A 24,544-nucleotide genomic window follows, 5' to 3' on the forward strand; every position below is an offset into this window, starting at 1 on the left:
CATACTGTATATATATATATATATATATACATCTGTGTCAGTGTAAACTATTTGTACCTGATGCTGACAAAACCTTGTCGAAACGTTGTACATTTTCTGTTATGTAAACTTAGATTAAAGTTTTTCTTCATTACCCATTCAAGCTGTCTCCAAGCATCATTATCAACAGTAAACATACCAAACATTGTGAGCCTAAGTTTAATAAAGCATATCAACATATCCAGCATGGTGAGTCTAGGTTTAACAAGGCATGTAAACATATCAAAGACATGGTGAGCCTAACTTCAGCAAAGCATGTAAACATATAAAACATGGTGAATCTAGGTTTAACTAGGCATGTAAACATATCACAGACATGGTGAGTTTAAGTTTGTGGACTTTGTGTCGTAAATAATAATCAGGTGAAGTTAAAACAACATTTTCATTCTTCATGCTGAGAGCTTACAGGGAAATTAATGAATGTCTTACTCTCACTTACCTTTTTAAACGTTTCTAAGCCCATACTTATCACAGACTTTTTCAAGTTTTCGTATAAACCAAACATTGGCAAAAAATCAACGTCTGTCAGGAACACAAAAGGTGTGGTAACTTGTTGTAAGGCTACATTCCTCAGAAGATTTATGGGGTAAAATGGCTGAAAAAAAAAAAGCCGTGCTAATGTTTCTGTATCCATACATTATTTCTTCTAATTCCCTGTGGAAGGGTAATATCTGGAAATAAAGCTGAGAACTCAACCTAGGAAACTATACATATCACAATAAAAAAACACGTCAATATTTCAATGTCGAAAATGTATATATGCTAAAAGGTACACAATAGGCTGTCTGTTCTCTGTTCACTATAGGGAATCTAACCCTGAATTTTATCGTTATAAGTCCTTAAACTTACCGCTGATCCAGTAGGTGAGTCCATTCTCGCTACTACAGAAATACTGATTATTTAACAACAAAAATTTGACTTCAGATCTTTACTATTTGTGTTACTGCTGGCAGAGACTATTTCGAAAAAATTTAAAGTTCTTGTAGCAGTAATGAGAATTGCTATCGAAGCGTCACAAACATAATAAACAGTTTTAATCGAAACGTTGGCACAATAACATATTATACCACATGTAAATTTTCAACTTTAATTGAAGCAGTTAGAATTAATACAAACGTTATTTTGATGTTAGTGAGCAAAACTGTGAATATTTACATCAAAAAGTTTCCCACTTAGTTTTGTAATAGCAATATATTATTGTACATCAATAATGGAGTTAAACACGTTAGTAATCATAACTAGACAAGTAGTCATCACAGTACCACTAACACCAGTAGTAACCACAGTGCCATTGACATTACTAGTCAACATAGTTCCACTGACAGTTCTAGCAATCACAGTACAACTGACACTATTAATCATCACAATACTACTGAAACTACTATGCATTACAATGCTACTGACACTATTAACTAACAAAGTACCACTGATACTACTAGTCATCACAGTACCACTAACACCAGTAGTAACCACAGTACAATTGACACTATTAATCATCACAATACTACTGAAACTACTATGCATTACAATGCTACTGACACTATTAACTAACATAGTACCACTGATACTACTAGCCATCACAGTACCACTAACAATACTAGCCATCACAATACCACTAACAATATTAGCCATCACAGTACCACAGATCCCAGGAATCGTTACATTGCCACTGACATCAGGAGTCATCAAAATATTTAGTGACACCAGCAATCACAGCAATATCTACTGACAACAATAGTCGTCACATAACCACTGACACCAGGAATCACCACGGTATCACTGACATCAGTAACCATCATGCTATCACTGACATCAATAATCACCATGGTACCATTGACTTCAGTAACCATAAAGCTATCACTGACGCCAGTAATGATCACAATATCTACGTTACTTCAGTATTCTTCACAATGTGGCTGTAATAACTCAGCTATCCCACTGAACGATCCAGATAAATAATAAATTAGTAGCATTAATTAGACTTATTTTTCAAATACTTGTATAAGTATAGGTTCACGGTGGTGAGTGAAGGACAACTCACTGTCAGGGGAAGGAAGAGGCTTTCATTTATAAAATCATTAATTATAAACCAATGTTATGTAACCTTTGCAAAAAAAATACCATTTTCTGCTAAGGTTTATATGTTGTCATGCCAAACATGAACTTAACATATTTTTTGAGACCAAAAGGCATTAAATCTGTATTTTGGATTCTATTATAAATAAAGTAGGTCAAATAACTTTGTTTTATTCATTCCAAGCATTACGAAATACCTTGTACTTTGCCCTGAGTTTCCAGTGCAGTCACAAAGTTACCGTCCCCACCCCAACCATCTGCCACACCCATAGCCCCTACCTACCCATTTTCAATAACAGACATGCCATACATTTGTCATAGTGAATGATGGGTGTTTCGTAGAGCTCGATGTAACGTTATCTATCATGTCACACCAAGCCCTAATCGATCAGTGGCTCTCGTCAAGACATTTCTAAAAAAGCGGAATATAAGCCAACTATGTAAAATGTTCTTGGTATATTGCTTATTTTACACAATTAGTACATGGTTGACCTCATCTATCATTAACATAGTGTAACAGTTCTTTTGGAGGGCAACAAATAAGATTATGGATGTGAAAATAAGGTAATACACACCCATACATTTAAAGCTGAAGATGTCAAAGATGTTTGTTTAAATAACGAATTCACACTAATGTTGCACTAGCTTCAATATTACTTTTATGTTCAACATATTGACCTAATGAATGATTTCTCCCAAGGTGGCACAAGAGGTGTTTATATCATATGGCGTATATTGATTTTAATGGCGTGACACTTTTATTTTGTATGGAAGACAAAAAAGCTCTGGCCAAGCAGGCACAAACTAATTAAACACTGGCATCAGTCCCAAGCACTTTTAACTGCAAACGTTGAGTAGAAAGCTGGTTAACGCAATGTCTAGCACTGAAATGCCTTGTTGAAATTATCATATGGGGGTGTAACAAGTCAGTATGGAAACTGAACAGACTGTTAACAGACATACGTGATCAAGTGGGCGTGTCTGTAGTTCAGAAAAAAAAAATCCACAAACAATGATTATGTAGAGAGAGGGGACGAGAATGATCTAAATGATTAGGAAAAGTTAATATGTTTATACTACTTCTTGGTATAAAAACTTCAAGAGTGTAGGCACCATTGGTATAATTGTTATGTCTTTATCAGTTTCTATTTTAAAATCAATGACTTTTTATTTAACTTTTAAGCATACGCTATAATGAAATAATTTCATATCAATAAAAGGTAAATCAATTCCAACTCACCGAATTCGTCATTGACACAAGTAGTCATAACAGTTCTAGTTATACCAGTAATCATCACAATATTCACTGACACAAAAAGTGATAACAGTACCACTGATACCAGTAATCATCACACTATTCAATGACACAAGTAGTCATAACAGTTCTAGTGATACCGGTAATCATCACAATATCCACTGATACACAAAGTCATAGCAGTACCACTTATACCAGTAATCATCACAGTATTCAGTGACATAAAAAGTCATAACAGTACCACTGATACCACTAATCATCAGAATATTCACTGACACAAGAAGTCATAGCAGTACCACTTATACCAGTAATCATCACGATATTCAATGACACAAGTAGTCATAGCAGTACCACTGTTACCAGTAATCATCACAATATTCACGGACACAAAAAATCATAACAGTATCACTGATACCAGTAAGCATCAAAATATTCGGTGACACAAGGAAACATAACAGTGTCACTTATAGAAGTAATCATCAGAATGTTCACTGACACAAGTAGTCATAGCAGTACCACTTATACCAGTAATCATCACAATATTCACTGACACACAAAGTCATAGCAGTACCACTTATACCAGTAAGCATCAAAATATTCAGTGACATAAAAAGTCATAACAGTACCACTGATACCACTAATCATCACAATATTCACTGACACACAAAGTCATAGCAGTACCACTTATACCAGTAATCATCACAATATTCACTGACACAAGTAGTCATAACAGTATCATTGATGCCAGTAATCATCAGAATGTTCAATGACACAAGTAGTCATAGAAGTACCACTGATACCAGTAATCAGCATAATCATTATTGACACAAGAAGTCATAGCAGTACCACTGATACCAGGAATCATCACACTATTCACTGACACAAGAAGTCATAACAGTACCACTTATACCAGTAATCATCACAATATTCCCTGATACAAGAAGTCATAACAGTACCACTGGTACCAGTAATCATCATAATCATTATTAACACAAGAAGTCATAGCAGTATCACTGATACCAGTAATCATCACAATATTTACTGACACAAGTAGTCATAACAGTATCACTTATACCAGTAATCATCACACTATTCACTGACTCAAGTAGTCATACCAGTATCATTGATGCCAGTAATCATCACATTGTTCACTGACACATTTGCTAACATAAATTGTTTTTGGCAATTCACTGTTGCTAACATATATGATCTGTAGAATAAAATGACTGAAGATCACAACTTTTGTAACTGAAGCTTGGAAATTCAAATTTTAGATATAAACTTCACGATGAACATTTAAGTTTATTTTTATTTATAGGTTACTACTGATCAATAATACCTTGATTAGAGGTCAAGTTTTGCGTCATTCAGTTAGACATCAGTTTCTGCAGACATAACACATCGACTTGCATTACACCTGTCTTTTGTAACCTGCATGACTGTTCTTCCCAGACTATCCTGAGCTCAGAACACCAACAGAAAACATACTATTAAAAATCCTCCTCATCTAGGCTTATCATAACTGGAATTGACTGGTCTATTGTTGGTCTCACCAAGAGTGGTCATCAGTTCGATGTTTCATCCTCAGTCTCATCAAGAATAACATCTTTCTCCAGTGATACTGATTGACATGATACACTTGACCTGTGGCCAGAAAGTACCTGCTACTTTACGGGAGAGTAATTCATTAAAAAAAAACGGTTTCTCCTGATGGATCTGGGTTCATTTTTCTTCGATCTGTCCACCATGTTCATCGGCAAAGTAAAAATATACCGAACCTTACTCACTCGCAATAACAGATTAAATACTGTTCATGACACTTGGACATCTTGATAGTCTGCTCTGTAATATCTTAGGGGAATGATAGCACATGGGTTAACAAAAAGGTTCGCCAGAATCTAGTCGGCAGATGAGTGAATGAACATAAGTAAAGGTGAAAATGTGAGATCAAGTGAAGAAAATACAGGTGGAATAAGCACTAAGGCGCCATGATTCAAAGTTAAAATACACAGTAATTTATTAGTAGCCTATATTATCATCTTAAGCTAGTTATTAATTAGTTACTATTTTATTAGGCATTAGTTATTTTACATCCTAAATTTTGGCTGTTATTTATTGCCATCTACAAGAAGCACTGAAAAGAACTGTCTGTGGTGGTGAGTCTCGAAATTTGATTTTGGGTCTTCTTGTTAAAAAATCTTGTGTGCTTTCGACTAATCTAAGGTCTCTCCCATTGGGACTTGGATTTACTAACTATTTGAACGATTGCAAGAGGGTTATCCAGGTTGTGCTGACTTCTGTAAAAAATGATTGAATGTATCATCTGTTTGGGGGATATGGAAGGCTTATTTTCTATTTATTTTTCTCGTGAGTATTCCATATCCCGTTATTTTAAAATTATTCCAATTTATTATATGTCTTCTTCTCTAACATGATGTTTAATGGCAGATATATCGGTTTTAAAGAGTCTTAAATTTGTTGGAATCCACATTCCCAGGGTATAGTGTAAATGGTGTTTTCCATTGGGTTTCTGTGATTTGGTGTGTGTTAACTGCGGTCCTGACCTTATGCTAATTACATACCGTAGTATATTTTTATTTTTAGAGATATTTCACGTAGGGGAATATGGCTGTGTGTGTACTTTTGTCCTTGCTTATTCTTGATGCTAAACTTGACGAACCCGAACACAACACTAACAAAACATAATACATAAAACTAGTTAATGATGATTCTATATTTCCATGGGAATGTTCGACCAAAAGAAAGATCAACTTCAGAGTTGCGAAAACTAAACAGACCAATTCGTACATAGCGTCAGTCTAAAATTAACAACAACCAGACAGGCGTAATATCCAAAAATACTGGTTACTGGAGGTCAGTGATAGATTTATACAGATAACTAAAGATACAAATACTTACCAAAACAGATAATCACCATGCCACTATTAACACCAGTAATCTTCACAATATTCAGTGAAACATGTTCATCACAGTACCATTGATACCAGTAACGACCATGATATTCATTGATACAAATATTCACAACAGTATCACTGATACCAGTAACCGCCACAGTACCACTAGTACTATTGATAATCAAAATTTCAATAACCTCAGGGACAAATGCTCAAGTCATACTTTACGAAATCCTTGAGTCTGTTTAATACAAGTCTGTAGCTCTGTGTGGTTAATTTATTACCTTAAACGTGTAAGAAATTGGTTTTGAAAAGAAAGACTGAATACAGAAATATCAGTCACAGAAATAACATTTTGTGAAATATAAGCAAGCTATTCCCACTCAAGGTTATTTCCTTTTTTATCATTATATTATTAAAGAGCTGTGAATTCTACTTAACTAAACGTCAGTGTAACTAGACATACTATTGGCTCTTTATGACGTCAGAATAATTGCTGCAAAATAGAAAAAAACACATTAGTAATGGATTCACGTAGGATCTAATATTAATACTTCAAACGCTTAATAAATATAAATATCTTTATTTACTTGGCTTAATTACAAGTCTCAATCACTACTTGTAAGGTGTTTTTATATGATCAAACTGAGGTTTAATAATACTTTGTATGAACGATTTGTATACGTAAACACTTTGGCGTGACGTCACAGGCTACATGTTTAGCACCTGTATGTTTGGTTCACGGGGAATTCCCGACAACTGACATGAAATACGTCCACTGATAAAGTTATGTCTGGAGGATATTTGTTATAGTTTATTCCGAGAAAATATATTCTAATAACGAGATTTTTAATACTGTAGAGCCAAAGGACACGACATGTTACGAAGAAGGAAGTACTCAGTATATTCCAGGGAAACAGACACACTTGCACGGCAGATAATATAGGGAAGTAGTGGGTTCCTAAACTATCCCTCACTTGATAATATAGGGAAGCAGTGGGTTCCTAAACTATTCCTCACTTGATAATATAGGGAAGCAGTGGGTTCCTAAACTATTCCTCACTTGATAATATAGGGAAGCAGTGGGTTCCTAAACTATTCCTCACTTGATAATATAGGGAAGCAGTGGGTTCCTAAACTATCCCTCACTTCATTCCAGAGCAATATCTCATCTTCAAAGTGAAGACTATGGTTGTAAAAGAGAATCCACCTGTCCAAAACGCCACTGAGATCAACTTGGGCACGCCACCTTTACTATTAACATGTTAATAAAACAGAGTTTGGAGATGACGAAAATTCAAAAACTAAAACTTCACAAGTTTTAAGGCCACGACTCGAAATCGGTGACTGTTTTGATGAGAATGATGGTAGAAAAAACTGGAATCACTGCAATCATATCTGCTACGTACCTTTCAAGTCCTCCATCAGACTGAGCACAAAAGACGATGAAAGAAATAGTTCCAAAAGGCACCACAGGACTTAGAGCATCGTTTTGATAATCTCAGTATAAATAATTTATGTTAAACAATAATTATTTGAGACATTAAAATAATAACTAAGAAATACGAATTTGTTATTGTTTATTGTTACTAGGCTTTCGGACCACCCTGTTATTGTAGCGTTTTCGCTTTTAATTTAGATATGTTTCACTGGTATTTTAGGCTGTATAGTCATATATAGTAGAGTTTTGGCTTTAAAGGACTAATAGAAACAAGCAGGAGCAGTCCAATAAAACCAAAACTCAACTCTTTGAGAAGAATAGTTTTTCTTATACAATTGTAATGTTTGGAAATGACATCGATCCATTTCCCTCTCTACCAATTCAGTTGACAGATATCTATTTCTAATGAGCTGAAATAGTATCAAAATAATTAAAGAAAATACCTTGTTACGTAAAACTTAAAACGTATTTATTGTCGGATGCACAAAGTATAATGTAGTTGTTGTACCTGATGATGCCAGGCTAACGTAGTCAAACGTTGTATCCATAAATATCATACTCTATGTATCTGAAAATAAACAACTTTCGTGAAGTATTATCACCTAGATAGCATTCCCTGTCACAGATAGCCCACTGTTTAACTGTGTGCTTAATTACAAACATTATCAATATCACTACATCTGTGTCTTGTGCTGCTATCTAGTGAGCAAATGTATAACTTCAAAGTTTAGATGAAAGGACGCTAGAACTTAAATATAATATTGTATGGTACAATAATAGAAAGTTCAGTTAGTGTTGAAATTACCTAAGCTTTCAGTTCCATATTCTTTAGAAAGACAAATACAAATGGAGATTCAAAACTCTAGAAATATTGGTTTTAAAAGTAAAAATATTTATTCATTTTTAACAGTATAGTTTAATAAAAGCACAAAATTAGTTTGAATATAGATGAAAATCAATCAGTAATTAATATTGGAAAACTTCAAAAAATAACGATGTTAGTAACACAAATGTCTACTCACTCCATCTCTATATACAATGTGGTAACCAACGTTTTTCCTAACTCGTAGAATCTCCGAACTTAGTGTGTAGCCAAGAAACTGCTGGACTTCAGAGTCAGACATGTACAAAGCCAGACTGATAGGACCTAGAAGCAAAAGTACGAACTTAGGTAAGTTTCAACTTCAAACCAACAATAAACAAATTCCAACTCACAAAAACAGTAGACATATTCATCCAAGCATCGACAATCGACAAATTCAATTGCACACCAACAACAGACAATTTAAGCCAAACACCGACAATAGACTAATTCAATCACACAACAATAATAGGCAAATTCAACCACATACCATTAACAGAAAAATCTAACCTCATACCAACAATAAACAAATATAATCTACTGGAATTTTCTAGTTGTTCACTCTTTAAAGGTAAACGTCCATTTTTTATCATCTCTTTGGTAAAAGTAACTCATTATTTGACTGAGTTTACAATAACTTAAAAGCATTGGCAAAAAGCAAATAAAAAATGTGCTTCTTCAGGTAGTCACTTAGAGAATGGTCAATATATAAATATTACCACTGAGTTTCAATTTTAACAAATATTTGATTGAAAATTGAGTTATATTTGTATGTTTTTCGAAATTCGCGCAAAATTACTTGAAGACTATCTCCGCTAGCCGTCTCTAATTGCGAGGAGATATATAGAGGGAAGGCAGTTATTCAAAACCACCCACCGCCATATCTCGGATTACTCTTTACCAATGAATAGTGGGATTGACTTTCACATTATAACGCCCCACGGCTGAAAATTATTTGTTTATTTGAAAGCAAAGCCACATTAGGGGCTATCCGCTGTGTTCACCAAGGGAACCGAAATTGAACTTTAGCGTTGTAAGACTTACCACTATCCCACTGGGGGACATGGCTGAAAAGGCGAACGTGTTTGGTGACGGGAGCTGATCCCGCAATTTGCAGATTGCGAATCAAGTGCACTAACCATCAGACCATGCCAGACTCTGTCACTAGTTATACTGAATATCAACAAATATGTGATTAAAAAGACATTATTAAATCACTATTTATATTAAGCCTTAACAAACATGTGATTAAAAAGAGGGTATTAAATCACTGTTCATATTTAACTTGAACAAACATGTGATTAAAAAGAGGGTATTAAATCACTGTTCATATTTAACTTGAACAAAGATGTGATTAAAATGAGGTCACGAGTCACTATTCGTGTTCAAACCTTTCAAATAGCTGATTAAAAGGGAATTTAACGCGAGTACCTAGACAAAAAAGAAAGAAAGACTAATTAAACAAGAAAATACATGTTCGTCAGATGCCATATCTAATTCGTTCGGTGATGGAACTCTGATCAAAATCTAATTACTTGAACAGTTCTCGGATGATCTATATAAGACTGAATTAAAGCCTATAAACTAATAACCTTACAGAGTTCGCTCAAAGAAACGTTCTAGGAACGGCAGAGCATTTACATCTAATTAAATCGTAAATGACTGGTTGACTTCTGTGTATTCCCGAGACGTTTTATGTTTGATATCCTTCTTTTAAAATGTTTTATAGTTGATGTTTTAACATATTGTAGTAACATCTTACAACAAACACACACACGCGTACATACACAAATTTATGTTTATATATACACGTATATATATATATATATATATATATATTATTGTACAATAAAAAACAAACGTATTATATAGTATAGTAATCACAGTAGTAATACTATTAATAAAATATCCAGACTTTACAAGAGCATTTTTTTACTGACGTTTATTTATATCAGAATATCTTTTACTTCTTATTATTTGGGAAATTCCTTTACAATTTCAACAAAATAAGACTTGTTATTGTTGTTAATTTTATGCTAATAAAAATACTTTTAACAGCTCTATTTTTCTAATTCGGGAAAAAAATATTCAGTTTTTAGTCTTTCTTAAATGCTTTAGAATTCCAGCTTATTAACTGCTAAAAAATTCATAATCCGATCTTAACTTAAAAATTAAAGCAGTTAAAAATAGTAGTTTTTTAAACCTGAAAGATACGATAAATAGCGAATTGAACTCCCCGTAAAACAGTAGATATAACATTTTCCACTAAAGCAACCCATCCTGCAGTTTATTGAGTTTTGGTTAATACTAAAATGTTAAACAATTCAGCATCTAGTCTGTTAAGGTTTTGAAGGAGTTTGGTTTCTCTTCATCCTTACCTTCCCAGTGTTTACACAACGCTTCCACCATTTGTAACCGGTCCATAGATAATTGTGCAACTAAAGTGACGTCATTTCCATCTGAAGACTGTAATAGGTTATTCAAGGCGAAGATTAAAGTCTGATTTGTTATTATTTCGGTCACAATCGCAATTTTACACAATGAAATTTAACAACACATATAAACTAATAAACTGTTGAACTACAGACATGATCTGAGCTACACGAAAAATAATAATCACTAATCATGATGTATGGAACTCAAAATTCAATCTCACATGGCCGTACACTTATTTAGCGTTGCTTTTTAAATAAGCAGAAAAGATATCGGTCAGTGTATCAGTACTAAACTATCGAGCTAATCTAAAAAGATTAACTACTTTTCTATAATGTTTTATAAGCTGTTCTATACTTTTGGAGGTGTGTATATCTGTTTATTGCAGATATACATACATCCATGTCTATATATCTATGTCTGTTTCTAATTTAATTATATTAGTCAAGTCTGATATAACGTTATCTGTTAATTTTTTTGACAATGAAAGACGCAAAAAACTCGTTAAGCCTTTCAAATATTCCGCTAATCTGATTGAAGACAGCTCATGTGTAGTCTGTATTAATTAAACCATTCAACTAGAAGCTCGAGATTAAAATAAGTTGGTAAAAAATTACATAGTAACGTTAACTATTACAAAAAATTCACCGATACCGATATAGCTGGAGTTAACAGAAGACCTTAAAAAATTATTTAAATATACGCTATTAAGTACTATTCCCCCTATCTGAAACATATTTTCACTTATTATTCCTTATATATATAATATACTTTTATAGTGAAGTTCATACAAAAAAAAAAAAGAAAAGCTCACAGGTTCATAGTCATATTCTATATAATAGAGATGGGTTCTATGCTGGACTACCCTTGCTCTTCTGAATTCATAACATGGGTCATCTTCATCTATAGAGTTCAACTGGAAAAAGCAAGAAGTAATTGACTTTTAGACATATCAAATAAAACATTTACTGCATGTATATATATGATGATTATTGTATAAAATAATATAATTCACTTAACATGTATGTTAAAGAAGACGATAGAATCCAAATGGAAAATTCAATGACAAACTTGTTCACAATGCATCAATATGCGAAACGTATGTTTGGTGACATGGGTTCTAGTACAGTGCAGTTACTGAGTTATATTCATACATATTTTATTGAGAAGTTTCCTCTGTATAGTGTTAGAACAAAGAAATGTTTTTTTTCAATTTATAAGAAGACGTGTATAGTATATCTTAGGACACTAATCAATAACAGCGTAAACTATAATATTGAGCGTGAATGTTCTGTTGTGATAGAATTAAACACAATCACATTCATTAAAAATCAACTTACAATCATTAACACATGACAAACTACATCTTTTACGTGTATTGTGCTTACCTTGTTACGACAGTCATCAATATATGTATGACAAATCACATGTTCCACGCGTATTATCTTTATCTTATAATCCCCAGTCAACGATACTTAACAAACTTTATATTCTGCATGTATTCTTTTAATATTGTTATTACAGTCAACAAGATATGGCAAACCTAATCTTCATCGTGTATTGTCTTCTCTTATTTTAATTATCACAGTCAATAATATATGATAAATCACATCTTGTGCATATATTATTTGGAGCATATTACAAACATTATCTTCTATGTATACTATGTTGATCTTATTACCACAGTCAACAATATATAACAAACCATATATCCTGCGTGTACTTTCTTCACATTATTATAAATACAACAAAATATATGACAAATCACGTCTTCAGCGATTATCATCATGATTTTATTACCACAGTCAACAATACATGACAAACCTCATCTTCAGCATGTATTATCTTAACTTTGTTTTCAGAGTCAAAATTACATTATTTACAAAGATCTCCATGGAGTTTCTTTCGACCTTGCTAAGATATTCGACAAAATGTGAGTTACCAATCTTTCAGACAACTTCAACTTTTGTTTCATCCAACTAATGCTTGAGTTACCACATGACTGGTCCTACTTTTGTTACAACTGTTCAACGTCTGACTTCCTACATCTTTTTCTTTTGGTATTTTTGTTATATTTACTTAACACGTGTCTGTCCACATTTTCTACATAACTACTCTTAATTGTGTTACTTATTAAATGCCTGACTTACCACATCTTCCACATGATTGGCCCTACTTTTGTTACACCCAATCAACTCCTGACGCAACAGGTTTCCATCATATTCGAGGAAGGTCAGGTAAAGATTGCGGAAAAATTCCACGTGTTTGTTTTTCACTTTAAGTTTTTTGGGAGAGTTCCAATGTATAACCTGTCACAGACGAAGGAAACAAAATTTCTGCTAAACGTCTCGCTACTCCATACTTTTTGACAATAATAAGTAAAACATTCAAATTAAATGATAATTAGTCAATTATTAATTTTTTGTCGTAAACTAGATAAATTCCACTTTTTATTCTTATTGTTTCAAGAAAAACTATTAATTGGTTATACTATAGTTTTTTATGAGTATTTTGTCCAATGCCAATGAAAGAAATAAGGAAATTTACAGGCTATTATTTTAAAGTTAATATTTTACTTTTAGTGTTTAAAATTGCTCTGTTATTTTGCCATCCTTCTCATCTGTTACATTTAAACTATACGTCCACAGGTAACAAAATACTTTTCAGATACTGGAATAGAAACTATTAAAACTGATGCTATCTCATATATAAATAAACATTTAAATGAAAGGATTGTTAGTCAATTTCAAATGTGTTCTTCTGTTGCTTCAAGAAGATCTATTAATTTTTTATACAGCAGTTTTCTATAAGTTTTCAGTCTTTCGGAGGTCATTAAAAGCTACAATTTCTAAGTAAGTGCTAACTGTCTTTATCAGAAAATTTTCATCTACAACAGTGTTTAACTAAAGCAAAAAGACAGAGTTAAATATGAGAAAAGTGGGAGTGGCTTATGAATTTCTTTGCGGGAGTGACTTGCCTTATATACAGATCAAAACTTTCGAACGGTCGATATTGTATTGACTAAATGTTCGCATTTGAAAATCTACAGTAGTCATTCTTCCCTAAAAGGTTCAATAATTGGCAAAGCTTAACAATTTTTAATCTGTATGATCTGAACAAATCTTTAAAGAAGTTGTAGATATTTCAAATAAACACACAATCATTACTTTTCTTTAATAATAATTCTGAATTACCCGTCAACTAGTGTTGAATTAGTTTTACATATTCCCATCTGGTCAGTATATTTCATCTAGTCATTTTGTGATCAATTACAGCGCCATCTACTGTTTATTTATTGGTTTAAATAGTTGAACATTGTCTATGAAGACAAACGGCCTCTAAAAGCTAGGCATTCAGTTTTTACTATGTATATTTTCTACGTACACTGAAGTTGACAAAGTTTCATCAAATATATAAATAGACTATGACTGGTCGATCTCAAATACAAGCAATGTTTAAAATACAGGGTGAAGAAAAAGTCACATACAACCATGACAATTTTATGTTCCTTTCTTATTTTATTTCATTTTAGTCATGATTGTATTTAATTAATATTTTTTTCACTACAATAATAGACTTGGACGTGTACCACTTTATGATAATATTCACTGCAGTACCTAGTCAATGTGAATCATTTTATGATAATGTCTACTGCAGTACCTAGTCAGCGTAAACCATTGCTATAACAACGCGTGGAAGTGACTTTATTGTGACAATGTGTTGTGATATCAACGGTGCACTTTTCAAACATCTGTAAAGGGTAGTACTTAAAAATATCATAGTAGTGCACGACTTTTACTGTATATTATGAATCAACGTGCTGTTTATGTTATGATGGTCTATTTAAGAATATAAGTTCCAGATAAGAACAGAGCAATACATTGTTCTAACTATCATGGCGTTGGTAGATTCTATATGTAGGGATGACTCATGGCCAAGGTACTCAATAAGCATAATATAAATATGCAGGATAAAAAAATCAACAATGACAGAGAGTTTTTACCTTAAAAGACAATTGTCACTTACTTTCATTTGTTTCTCTACCCAACAAGCCCCAAAACAAGGCAAGAAACCATTGCTAAGATACCAAACCAGAAAGTGACCAACCCACCAAAATGTTCATCTTTCTTCTTCTTGTTTTAGTCGAGATAACTCTACAACTACTTTATCATTAACGTCAGTTTAATATTAAATCCACTCTATGTGTTTCTTAGCAGTCGTAGTAACTAGTATTAATTTAAAAAATAATAATTCTAGAGTAAGCAATATCATCATTACCTCTTGAAGTTAGCTTTCTTACAAAAAGTTGGTGTTCCCTTATAATAGCCTAAGTACAGGGTAAAACAGGAATTACCAGCCAATAATAGATGAACAATATATGACTGTAACGTGTAGAATACTGAATGCTTTGTACACTATATAATCGGTGTCTTTAGGGATCCAACCCATAGATTATGTATGAAGTAAAGGAGTAAAAAAAAATCAATACATATAGCATTAAATTTTATTACACACATTCATACAATACACTAAATTTCCGTTAGGGGGGAAAACGTAACAAAACATGTAATAAAAACATTTTATAAATATAAAATGATGTAGAGATGGCAGTGCCAAAAAGAATGCAAACAAGGATATAGGGATGATACAACTATACGTAGATCATCCCTACATGATTTTAAATATTAAAATATAATGTTACACTGTAAAATGAATACTTGACTTTAATATTACTGCAGTTGGAATTTATATATTCTTGACTCTTTTTATGCAGTTTGTTTATCATAATATCATGATCGTGTCAGGTTAGGCATCAATGTAGAGTAACTAAGAGCCTAGGAATTATGTGCAAGAAAAACCATGTTGAATCAAAACATGTCTTTATTATTACAGCTGAACTATTAAAGGCTCTCGCTACGAGATCGTTCAAATTGATCGACTTCGTAACCATTTTCTAATTGTGCGTTTTACAGTGTAACAGTAAATTTTAATATTGAAAGTCATGTAGAGATGATCCATGTATAGCCGTATCATCCCTATATTCTTGTTCGCATTTTTTTGGTACTGCCATCCCTACATCATTTTACATTTATAAAACGTTTTTTATTACTTGTTATTAAGAGATATGACAGCTCTCATGACGTCGACAGGTTTTGGTATTCTATCAAAAGTCGATGAAATTTACATGGAATTTACAGATCATTATTTTAAATTCAATATTTTGTATTTGTTCTTTAGTGTTTAAAATTACTCTCGCATTTTCCCCACTTTCTCAGCTGTTATATTTAAATTATAGGTTCACACGTAACAAAATAATTTTCAGACACTGTAATAAAAACTGCTAGAACTGGTCTCGTATAAAAATAAATGTTTTTGTTACGGAAGATACTATATATAGGGTTGTGAACAAAACTTTACTTACCTTTAAATCTTGAACCTCCGTATAGCATAGCTGTAAGATAGAAATTTTACAGATATAACTTTACTATGAAAATCTGTACGAGTTTGTTCTTTGTCATATTTGCATTGTTTATGAACAATATACTGTTACTATGGTCACATTCCATTTCAAATATGAACGGTAGTACGATGTTACTATGGTTATATTATCATTTGAAAATCCACCGAGATGATTTCATCATTGTTTTAAACGTGGAAAGAATAATAAAGTAATATCATCAAGATTAAAATCATCCACCGCTACTAAGTTGATTTCAGAATGGTTTAAGGAGAATACCTAATGGTATTGACAAACAATACTGTTATGTAAGGCTATTTGATCATTTATTAAATAATACCACCATTACTAAAATTATTTTAACCAAACTTAAGGAGATCACATAGCGGTATTAAGGTTATTCGATCATATAATAAATTAAGGTGACTTCAACATGGTTTTAGGGTTCATAAACGGTACCATTTCTAAAGTTATTCCATTTAAGGAATAAATAACTTCATCATTACTATGGCGATCATATCGCGGATTGATAATCTGTAATAATAAAAGGGCGTGTCTGAGTGTGACTGCCATACATCCAAGAGGAAAGAACCTCGAAACCTGAAATTCTACACTCATACTAAGTGGACTCTGAGGGTGTGCACCTGGGTGTTATTACTTATCCACGCGCGTGCGCATCTTTTTATGAGGGAAGCTAGCGAAAAACCATATAAAAAAGAATATGTGACCACCATAGCTCTAAAAGGAAAGAACCCAGAAACCAGAAATTTTGCACCCATACTAAGTGGACCCTGAAGGTGTGCATCTGGGTATTGTTATTTATCCACGTGTGTGCGCATCTTTTTAGGAGGCAAGCTAGCGAAAAACCATATAGAAAGTTCCATAAGCAAAGAACCTAGGAACTTGAAATTTTGCACCCATACTAAGTGGATCCTGAGGGTGTGCATATGGGTATTATTACTAATCTTATCAATGTGTGCACGCGCATGCGCGTCTTTTTATGTGGAAGCTAACGAAAAATCATATAGAAAAGAAGTGGTTCCTTATATAACAACTTCTAATATATAGTAAAAGCCAGTGATATTTGGTAACAGTGTGTTCCAACAATGGCTTTTATGTTATGTTGCTTAACAACAAAAGTATATAGGTTATACTTTTATGCTAAAATGGGTTCAGAATACAAACACTATCAACCTAATAACCGTAGCGAGGCTGGGTACGTTCGCTAGTAATAATAATAAAAGAAACTACGTGTCATTACTTCTTTCAATAACTGTTACCCCAGTGATCGATTCCATATGTGTGAGTCAACGGTTGTTACAGATATCAACAATAAGGCCAAGGAAGACTAATTAACCAATCTCGTCTCTTCATGGAAACTAGGGTTCCTTCATACACACAATAAAAAAAGAGGGGATTACCATAGTTCAGTGTAAATCAGATTATTTCTCATTATTATACAACATGCAGCTTCACATGATACTTACTATCTTCGTCAAAAGTACTGCTTTTATAATAGAAAGAAAATACTGACCTCGCTTAATGTATTGTCACCAAGTTGTACGTTCCACTGACAGGGAAGTCGATATATCAGATATGGATGCTGTTTAAGTACAGCGTTTATGATGTCCTGTAGAAATACGGATATTAATTACTTGTTTATGTTAACAAACTAAATGTAGTTTTATTATATATATAGTATAACAGGGAATGGTCAATCTAACTGAAATAATAATCATTGGCTCTCCATAACAAATGAATGATGATATTTTTAACTTCCGGAGTAAGAAACACTGAAATTAAGAAAAATAAGTTCTTATGGTATCAGGTTAAAACTCATTTCAAATTGTTGAATGTAAAGCTGTGTAAGAGAGTCCTTATCAGTGCTGATATAGCTTAAAATAAGGCCCAATTTCCCTAGTCAGCCAAAAGCACTATGTGATAGTGTAAGTCTGAAGTTTGAAGTGGACTGATCCTGTCTGTATGTGTGAAATTCTCTATACAGACATTGCAAATTTTAACCTAAAACATCAGTGACACTTTGTAATAAATTTCACTAATATCTGATCAGTGAGTTTCAGTACCTGCTCAAAGAAATATGTGGTTAACGTGAAGTACCTTATGATGAAATTATGACGATATGTGGCCAGCGTGAACCACTTTATGATAATATCCACTGCAGTACCTAGTCAGTGTGAATCATTTTATGATAATGTCTACTGCAGTGCCTAGTTAGCCTAAATCACTGAATGATAATGTCCACTGCAGTGCCTAGTCAGCGTACGATGATGTCTACTGCAATAATTAGTTAGTGTGAACCACTCTATGATGATAGACAATAAAGTATCTGGTCACTGTAAACTATTTTATGATGATGTTCATTATAGTACCTAGTCAGTATGGACAGCTGTAAGATGAGGTCCACTTCATAACCTGATCAGTGAAAAGCATTTTGTATGATAAACTTCATTGGAGTACTTGGTCAGCGTGAAGTGCTTTCTGATAAAGTCTATTGTAGTAACTGGTCATCATGAAGAACTTTATTATAAATGTCCATTGCAGTACATAGTCAGCATAAAGTATTTTATTATGAATTTCATTGCAGTACTTGGCTAACGTGAAGCAGTTCATAACCGTTCAATGGTTAGCGTAAAATACTTTGTAAACGTCGTTGTAGTAACTGTTCGTTTAGCGTGAAGCCGTTTATAATGAGCGTTATTTGCATTAACTTGTTAGTGTGAAGTACTATATGATGAAGTCCATTGTAGCACCTGTTAGCGTGAAATGCTTTATGATAAAGCTCATTGCAATACCTGGTCTGCTAGCGATGTAGCTAGCATACTGAGAAGTTCCTTCTCTGCTGTAAGTCGCCACATCTGCATCCAAGAAAATTCCCGCAACCTTTGCAGGTGAAGAAGTATCACTCCAGTATTGAAGCCACGTCCCTTATTAGAACGTATAATACACATGAATATTTCCAGGTTGCCGAGTGATTAACTGTTTATTTGTTTGTATTCAAGCACAAATCTACACAAGAGCTATCTGTGTTGTGCCCACCATGAATATCGAAACCCGGATTTTAGCGTTATAAGCCTTCAGACTTACCGCTGAGCCACTGGGAGGGAGCGGGGCAGAGTGATTTAAATAAGATATAATAATTATTATTGTTTGTTAATTTGTTATAAAATAGTTAAATCTTATTTTCTGTAAACAGTTATGCTACGCCATCAGTTTGATTCGTGTTTTTTCTTCTCTGGGCAAGTATTTGACCTGATGATGATTTAGATAAGGATCTATAATAGGGAATAGAATAAAATCATATATTTCTACAGTTACTGATTGAAAACTGCTATACTACAGTCTGAACAGTAATGGTATCCAACAGACGCTAATGAATGAATCATTATCTCATGCATATTTAAATAAGAACTATAATTAAAAGGTGCATTTTAATCTCGATAGAAACAGAAGAAAATGAAAGAAGAAACAAAGTGTATATATACGCGCGCGTGTGTGTGTGTGTGCGTGCGGAACTACTAAAGAGATTGAGTATGTTATGTTCCAAGGTTTTGGAGTCTCACCATGTCATTATAGCCCGTGGAGTTCTCTATCTGACGACCGCGAATCTTGACAATAGATAGTCCTGCAGTGTAGTTTCCATTCGAAAAGGCTCCGTCGTAAGGCTGTAATGTTCAAAGTACACACGCCCTCTTTCATACTGTCCATAATCCGCGTTTTGTTCTGAGGGGGACATAGATGGCTTTTCCCACTGAAATTAGTGTTCTTGGATTAGCACCTGCAACAAGATGCCGCACTTTGCGTATCATGGCTGAGGTTGACTTCTTACAGGTCTCTTTCTGAATTCTTCTGGAACACCAAGTTGATCCACATTCATTTGTTTTCCAATGCCATTAAGAGCAAGGGATATATAGGTTTTAGAAATTATAAACCCCAATCTGAACATATCTTTATGATTTGAGCATATGGATATTTTGCGTCGGAAAAGGTTGATACATGCCCTTCGCAAAAGCGATCAATTTTCGGTGGTATCACACTACATACGAAACGCCAAACAACGTTAACATGTACTTCCGGTACATTGTCACGTGACTTGCTTGGTTTCTTCTTGAAACTCGTTTCAGTATACGTTACCCAACACATCTGTAAATTAACTCTTTAGTCATAAGATGACTCCACAGAGCACTTTATTAACTCTACACTTCTAACCTTACTCAGTACAATAGTCTACCCTGGTTTGTCCTAACCTTGCTTTCCCCCAGTATTATACTGACTTGTTAATCTTGACCTTTATTCATACAGAACTATATTAACTCCTAACTTGATTACATTATTCAACACAGCCCAATATATTCCACGCAGCTCTATACTACATTGTTAGTCTTATCTTTACTCAACAGAGCACTGTGTTAAGTTCGTATTTCTAATTTTTCTCCACACAGTACTACGTTAACTAGTTAGTCTAATCCTTATTTTACAGCACAATATTAGGTCATTATTCTTAATCTTACTTGAAATAGTTTTATATTAATATTTTAATCCTAATCGTGCAGCATACATTAGTTTGTTAGTCCTAATCCTAGTCCACACACAGCATTACCTTAATTTGTTAGTCATAATTATCACTCCTCAAAATGCTAGTCTGTGTGGAGGTAAGATTAGGATTAATAGACCAGTATAGTGCTGTATATTTTCAGTATATTATTCCGTTAGTCCTAAGCTTACTCCACACAGCAACCACATTAAAATATTATAACTGTTTTAATTTCTTAGAACACTGTTATTACTTTTACTTTATATCTTACTTCACATAAAACTGTATTAACTTGATAATCTTAAACTTACTCCACTCGACCATAAGATATCTTGATAGGTCTAAGCTCCACGAAGTACAATATTAACTCACTAATCCTAATCCCATTTCACACACCATCATGGCTATGAAACATTACTATTGTTTTCTTCAAATACCAAATTTAATAATATAACCAACTAGAAAAAGTCCATAATTCTAGGGAAGTGATAAATGTGATTTTTAGATTGTTTGACAGTACATAAAATACTTTTCTTTTCTCGATGTCTGAACGGTCGTTTGAAAGTAACTTAATGATCACCTCATGGGCAGAGTTTTACAATTTAATGCCAGAGCCATTTATTCTATTGTATCCACTCTTACGTTGTAACATACTTTAGAATTAATTAAACTTAATACTTACTAATGCCGGCCAAGGTCTGTGGTTTTTCCACAGCTTTCCTAAATACCAGTCGCTTTGGTTTTCTACTAAACCTATAGCCTGTCGGAAAGAAAGACATCTTGTAAAAGTTAAGCCAAACTCATTTTGTTATTCCTTTTATAGAACAAAATCAGCAGTTTAAAATCACAACAGGAAAAAAGACTTTGTACAAATTTTGCAAATATGTTATGTATTAAATATTGGAAAGAAGAAAACTTATCTTTTCCTTCTTACCCGTATTCACTATCCTTCAAGAATTAGATTTATAAAGTTCAATTGAAATCTAGGAATTTCTGAACTTACTTGTTTTGAAGTAAATTTTCTAAAAATTCCCCATAATTCAGCAATGTCAGTTGCAAATGTAACGTCGGTATCTAATACAATAACCTGGGAATAAAAGTAAAAAAAAAACGATGTTTTTTAATCTTATAATCCAACGTCGGTATCTAATACAATAACCTGGAATAAAAGTAAAAAAAACGATGTTTTTTAATCTTATAATCCAATGTCGATATCTAATACAATAATCTGGGATAAAAGTAAAAAAGAAAACGATGTTTTTTGAATTTTATAATTCATACAAAAGACTAACATTCAAGAGGATAAACAGTAAGCAAATAAATCTTCATGTAATTATGAGTAGACCTGTTTTCAGATATTGCTTACGTGCACATAATTCTCATAATCATAAAAGATAGCAAAAAAAAAGCACTTGGCATGAAGTTATAAAGGAGTATGTATATTTTATTTATGGTAAACAGTCGAATCTATGAAACATGAGATATCTGAAACATTTTCAAGTATTGATGGCTCTTCTCTTTCTCTCTCTCTCTCTATATATATATATAAGAAAGCTCGAATCCTTTCTCTTTTTACCGACTTTGTTTTTTTTATTTATCAAATTCTTTTTTATTTTACGGATTTTGCAGGTCACTGCCTACTCTTCAGCATAAAAACTTTAAGAAACCAGGAAACATCTGAACACGTTTTTGAAAAGCAATAAAGCTATGTTTACAATTGGCATAAAACATGCTATTTTTTTAATATTTCAATATTCAGAAGTAGAAATCGAGGTAGAACACAAACATCTAAGTTAGGTATTGTAAATCAAAAAAGTATTGATTCTGGAGGGCACAAACTTTTAATATTCCCGGTTCAACACCCCAAGGTTTTAAATATAAGTAAAGGAGATTTAGAGAAGAATGAAGTTAAACTTTTAAAACGAGATATTAACTTTACACTAAATACCTAATGATATTCAAATCAAAGAAGATCTACATGAATTGACTAGAAAGTTAATATTCAAATATTTTTGAAATAATGTAAAGAAGAGGATGAAGCTCTTATTAAGATAAAATCAATATTTGAACCACCGACGGGAATCAAATCGGAATTAGATTTGATTTGTAAGAAAATTAAAATATCTTGTGTTTCTTATAAGGAGGTGAAAGGGAGAATGAAAAGCTTTGAATAAATTGAGAAGAGATGATAGAATTATTCAAAAAAGAGATAACAATAGTATTTTGGTTGAAATGAAAACCAGTTATTATAGGAATATGGCGTTAGAACACTTTAATAATAGTAATCATTGCGAGAAACTGTCTAATAATGATGATAAATTTTATATAACGAACATAAAAACAAAATTAATAGAATATGTATCGAGTTTTGGAAGTTCATTTAATGAGCAAGAAACTAAATTTATTTTAAATCAAAACAAATTTGGAAAAATTTTACGTGGTACCAAAATTGAATAATGTAAAATAGTAAAAGAATACTTAGAGAGAGAAAGATCGGAATATCTTTCGTTACCAAACCTTTTAGATATGCTAAGTTTCCCTAGTTGTAGGAGGCAAAAATAGAATTACTGAATAGTTGAGTAATTTATTGGATATTGTTTTAAAACCTTTTATTTCTAATGTGAAATGTTACACGAAAGGCAATAAAACGTTTGCAAACCACTTCCCTCAAAAAAGTTAGACCCAAATCATCTTTTAGCATCATTTGATGTTGTTGCTTTATAACCAAGTATTTCACAAGATTTTGAATTAAAAGTAATTGAATTTTATTTTTATAATTATATGGATTGTATTCATAACAAGTTTGATGAGAATATTTTAAAGAATCCAAATTTAGTTTTATTTCATTGTTTTCCTTTTGTTTGTTTGAAGAGGAAATATTTCAACAAATCTCGGAAACTCTTATGAGCACTAAAGTTGCATCCACCTATGCAACGCTAATAAGGGGTTTTCTGGAGATTAAAATGTTTGATCTTCTTCCAAACTATTTTGAGATTAACTTGATAAATAATTATTTAACGTTAACATGAAGAAGATTTTTGGATGATTGTTTTATCACTTGGAACAAAAGTTGTGATATTTAATATTTTCCAGATTTTAAATAGATTAAATTAAATAGATAAATTTATTTATGAGTATGATGAAAATATTATATCTTTCTTAGATGTTTTTTTAGAGGTTAAATATTATGAAGTTATGACTGATGTTCCTTATTAATCAACAAATTCACACAAGTACTTAAATTTTTTTAACAATAACCCAAAATCAATAAAGTTAAATATTCCTGTTACTCTGTAAACAAAGGCTATATACATTGATAATTAATAATGAGGTAAGAAACTTACAAATTAAAATAATTGAACAGTTTTTAATCAAATGTCAGTATCAAGAGAAGATTATTCATAGAGATTTTAATTTGTTTGTTTTGAATTTATGCACAAAGCTACACAATGGGCTATCAGGGCTCTGCCCACCACAGAGATCGAAACCCGGTTTCTAACGTTGTAAGTCCGC

The 24,544-nt window shown here is 32.7% G+C and overlaps 1 protein-coding gene across 1 annotated transcript in view; it reads right to left on the reverse strand.

Annotated features, from left to right (window-relative positions):
* LOC106457416 (LARGE xylosyl- and glucuronyltransferase 2-like) overlaps positions 1-24,544 on the reverse strand; it is a 42,490-nt gene that overhangs the window by 11,432 nt on the left and 6,514 nt on the right. Inside the window, exons 2-11 of the mRNA XM_013916830.2 lie at positions 22,035-22,118; positions 21,714-21,791; positions 19,293-19,424; positions 18,014-18,109; positions 16,444-16,473; positions 13,172-13,330; positions 11,836-11,937; positions 10,967-11,054; positions 8,749-8,873; positions 479-634 (exon numbers count right to left, since the gene is read on the reverse strand). Coding sequence (XP_013772284.2) covers positions 479-634; positions 8,749-8,873; positions 10,967-11,054; positions 11,836-11,937; positions 13,172-13,330; positions 16,444-16,473; positions 18,014-18,109; positions 19,293-19,424; positions 21,714-21,791; positions 22,035-22,118 — 1,050 coding nt within the window. The remainder of the gene's footprint in view (positions 1-478; positions 635-8,748; positions 8,874-10,966; positions 11,055-11,835; positions 11,938-13,171; positions 13,331-16,443; positions 16,474-18,013; positions 18,110-19,292; positions 19,425-21,713; positions 21,792-22,034; positions 22,119-24,544) is intronic.

This window comes from Limulus polyphemus, unplaced genomic scaffold, assembly GCF_000517525.1.
Source record: "Limulus polyphemus unplaced genomic scaffold, Limulus_polyphemus-2.1.2 Scaffold327, whole genome shotgun sequence".
Classification (NCBI taxonomy): domain Eukaryota; kingdom Metazoa; phylum Arthropoda; class Merostomata; order Xiphosura; family Limulidae; genus Limulus; species Limulus polyphemus.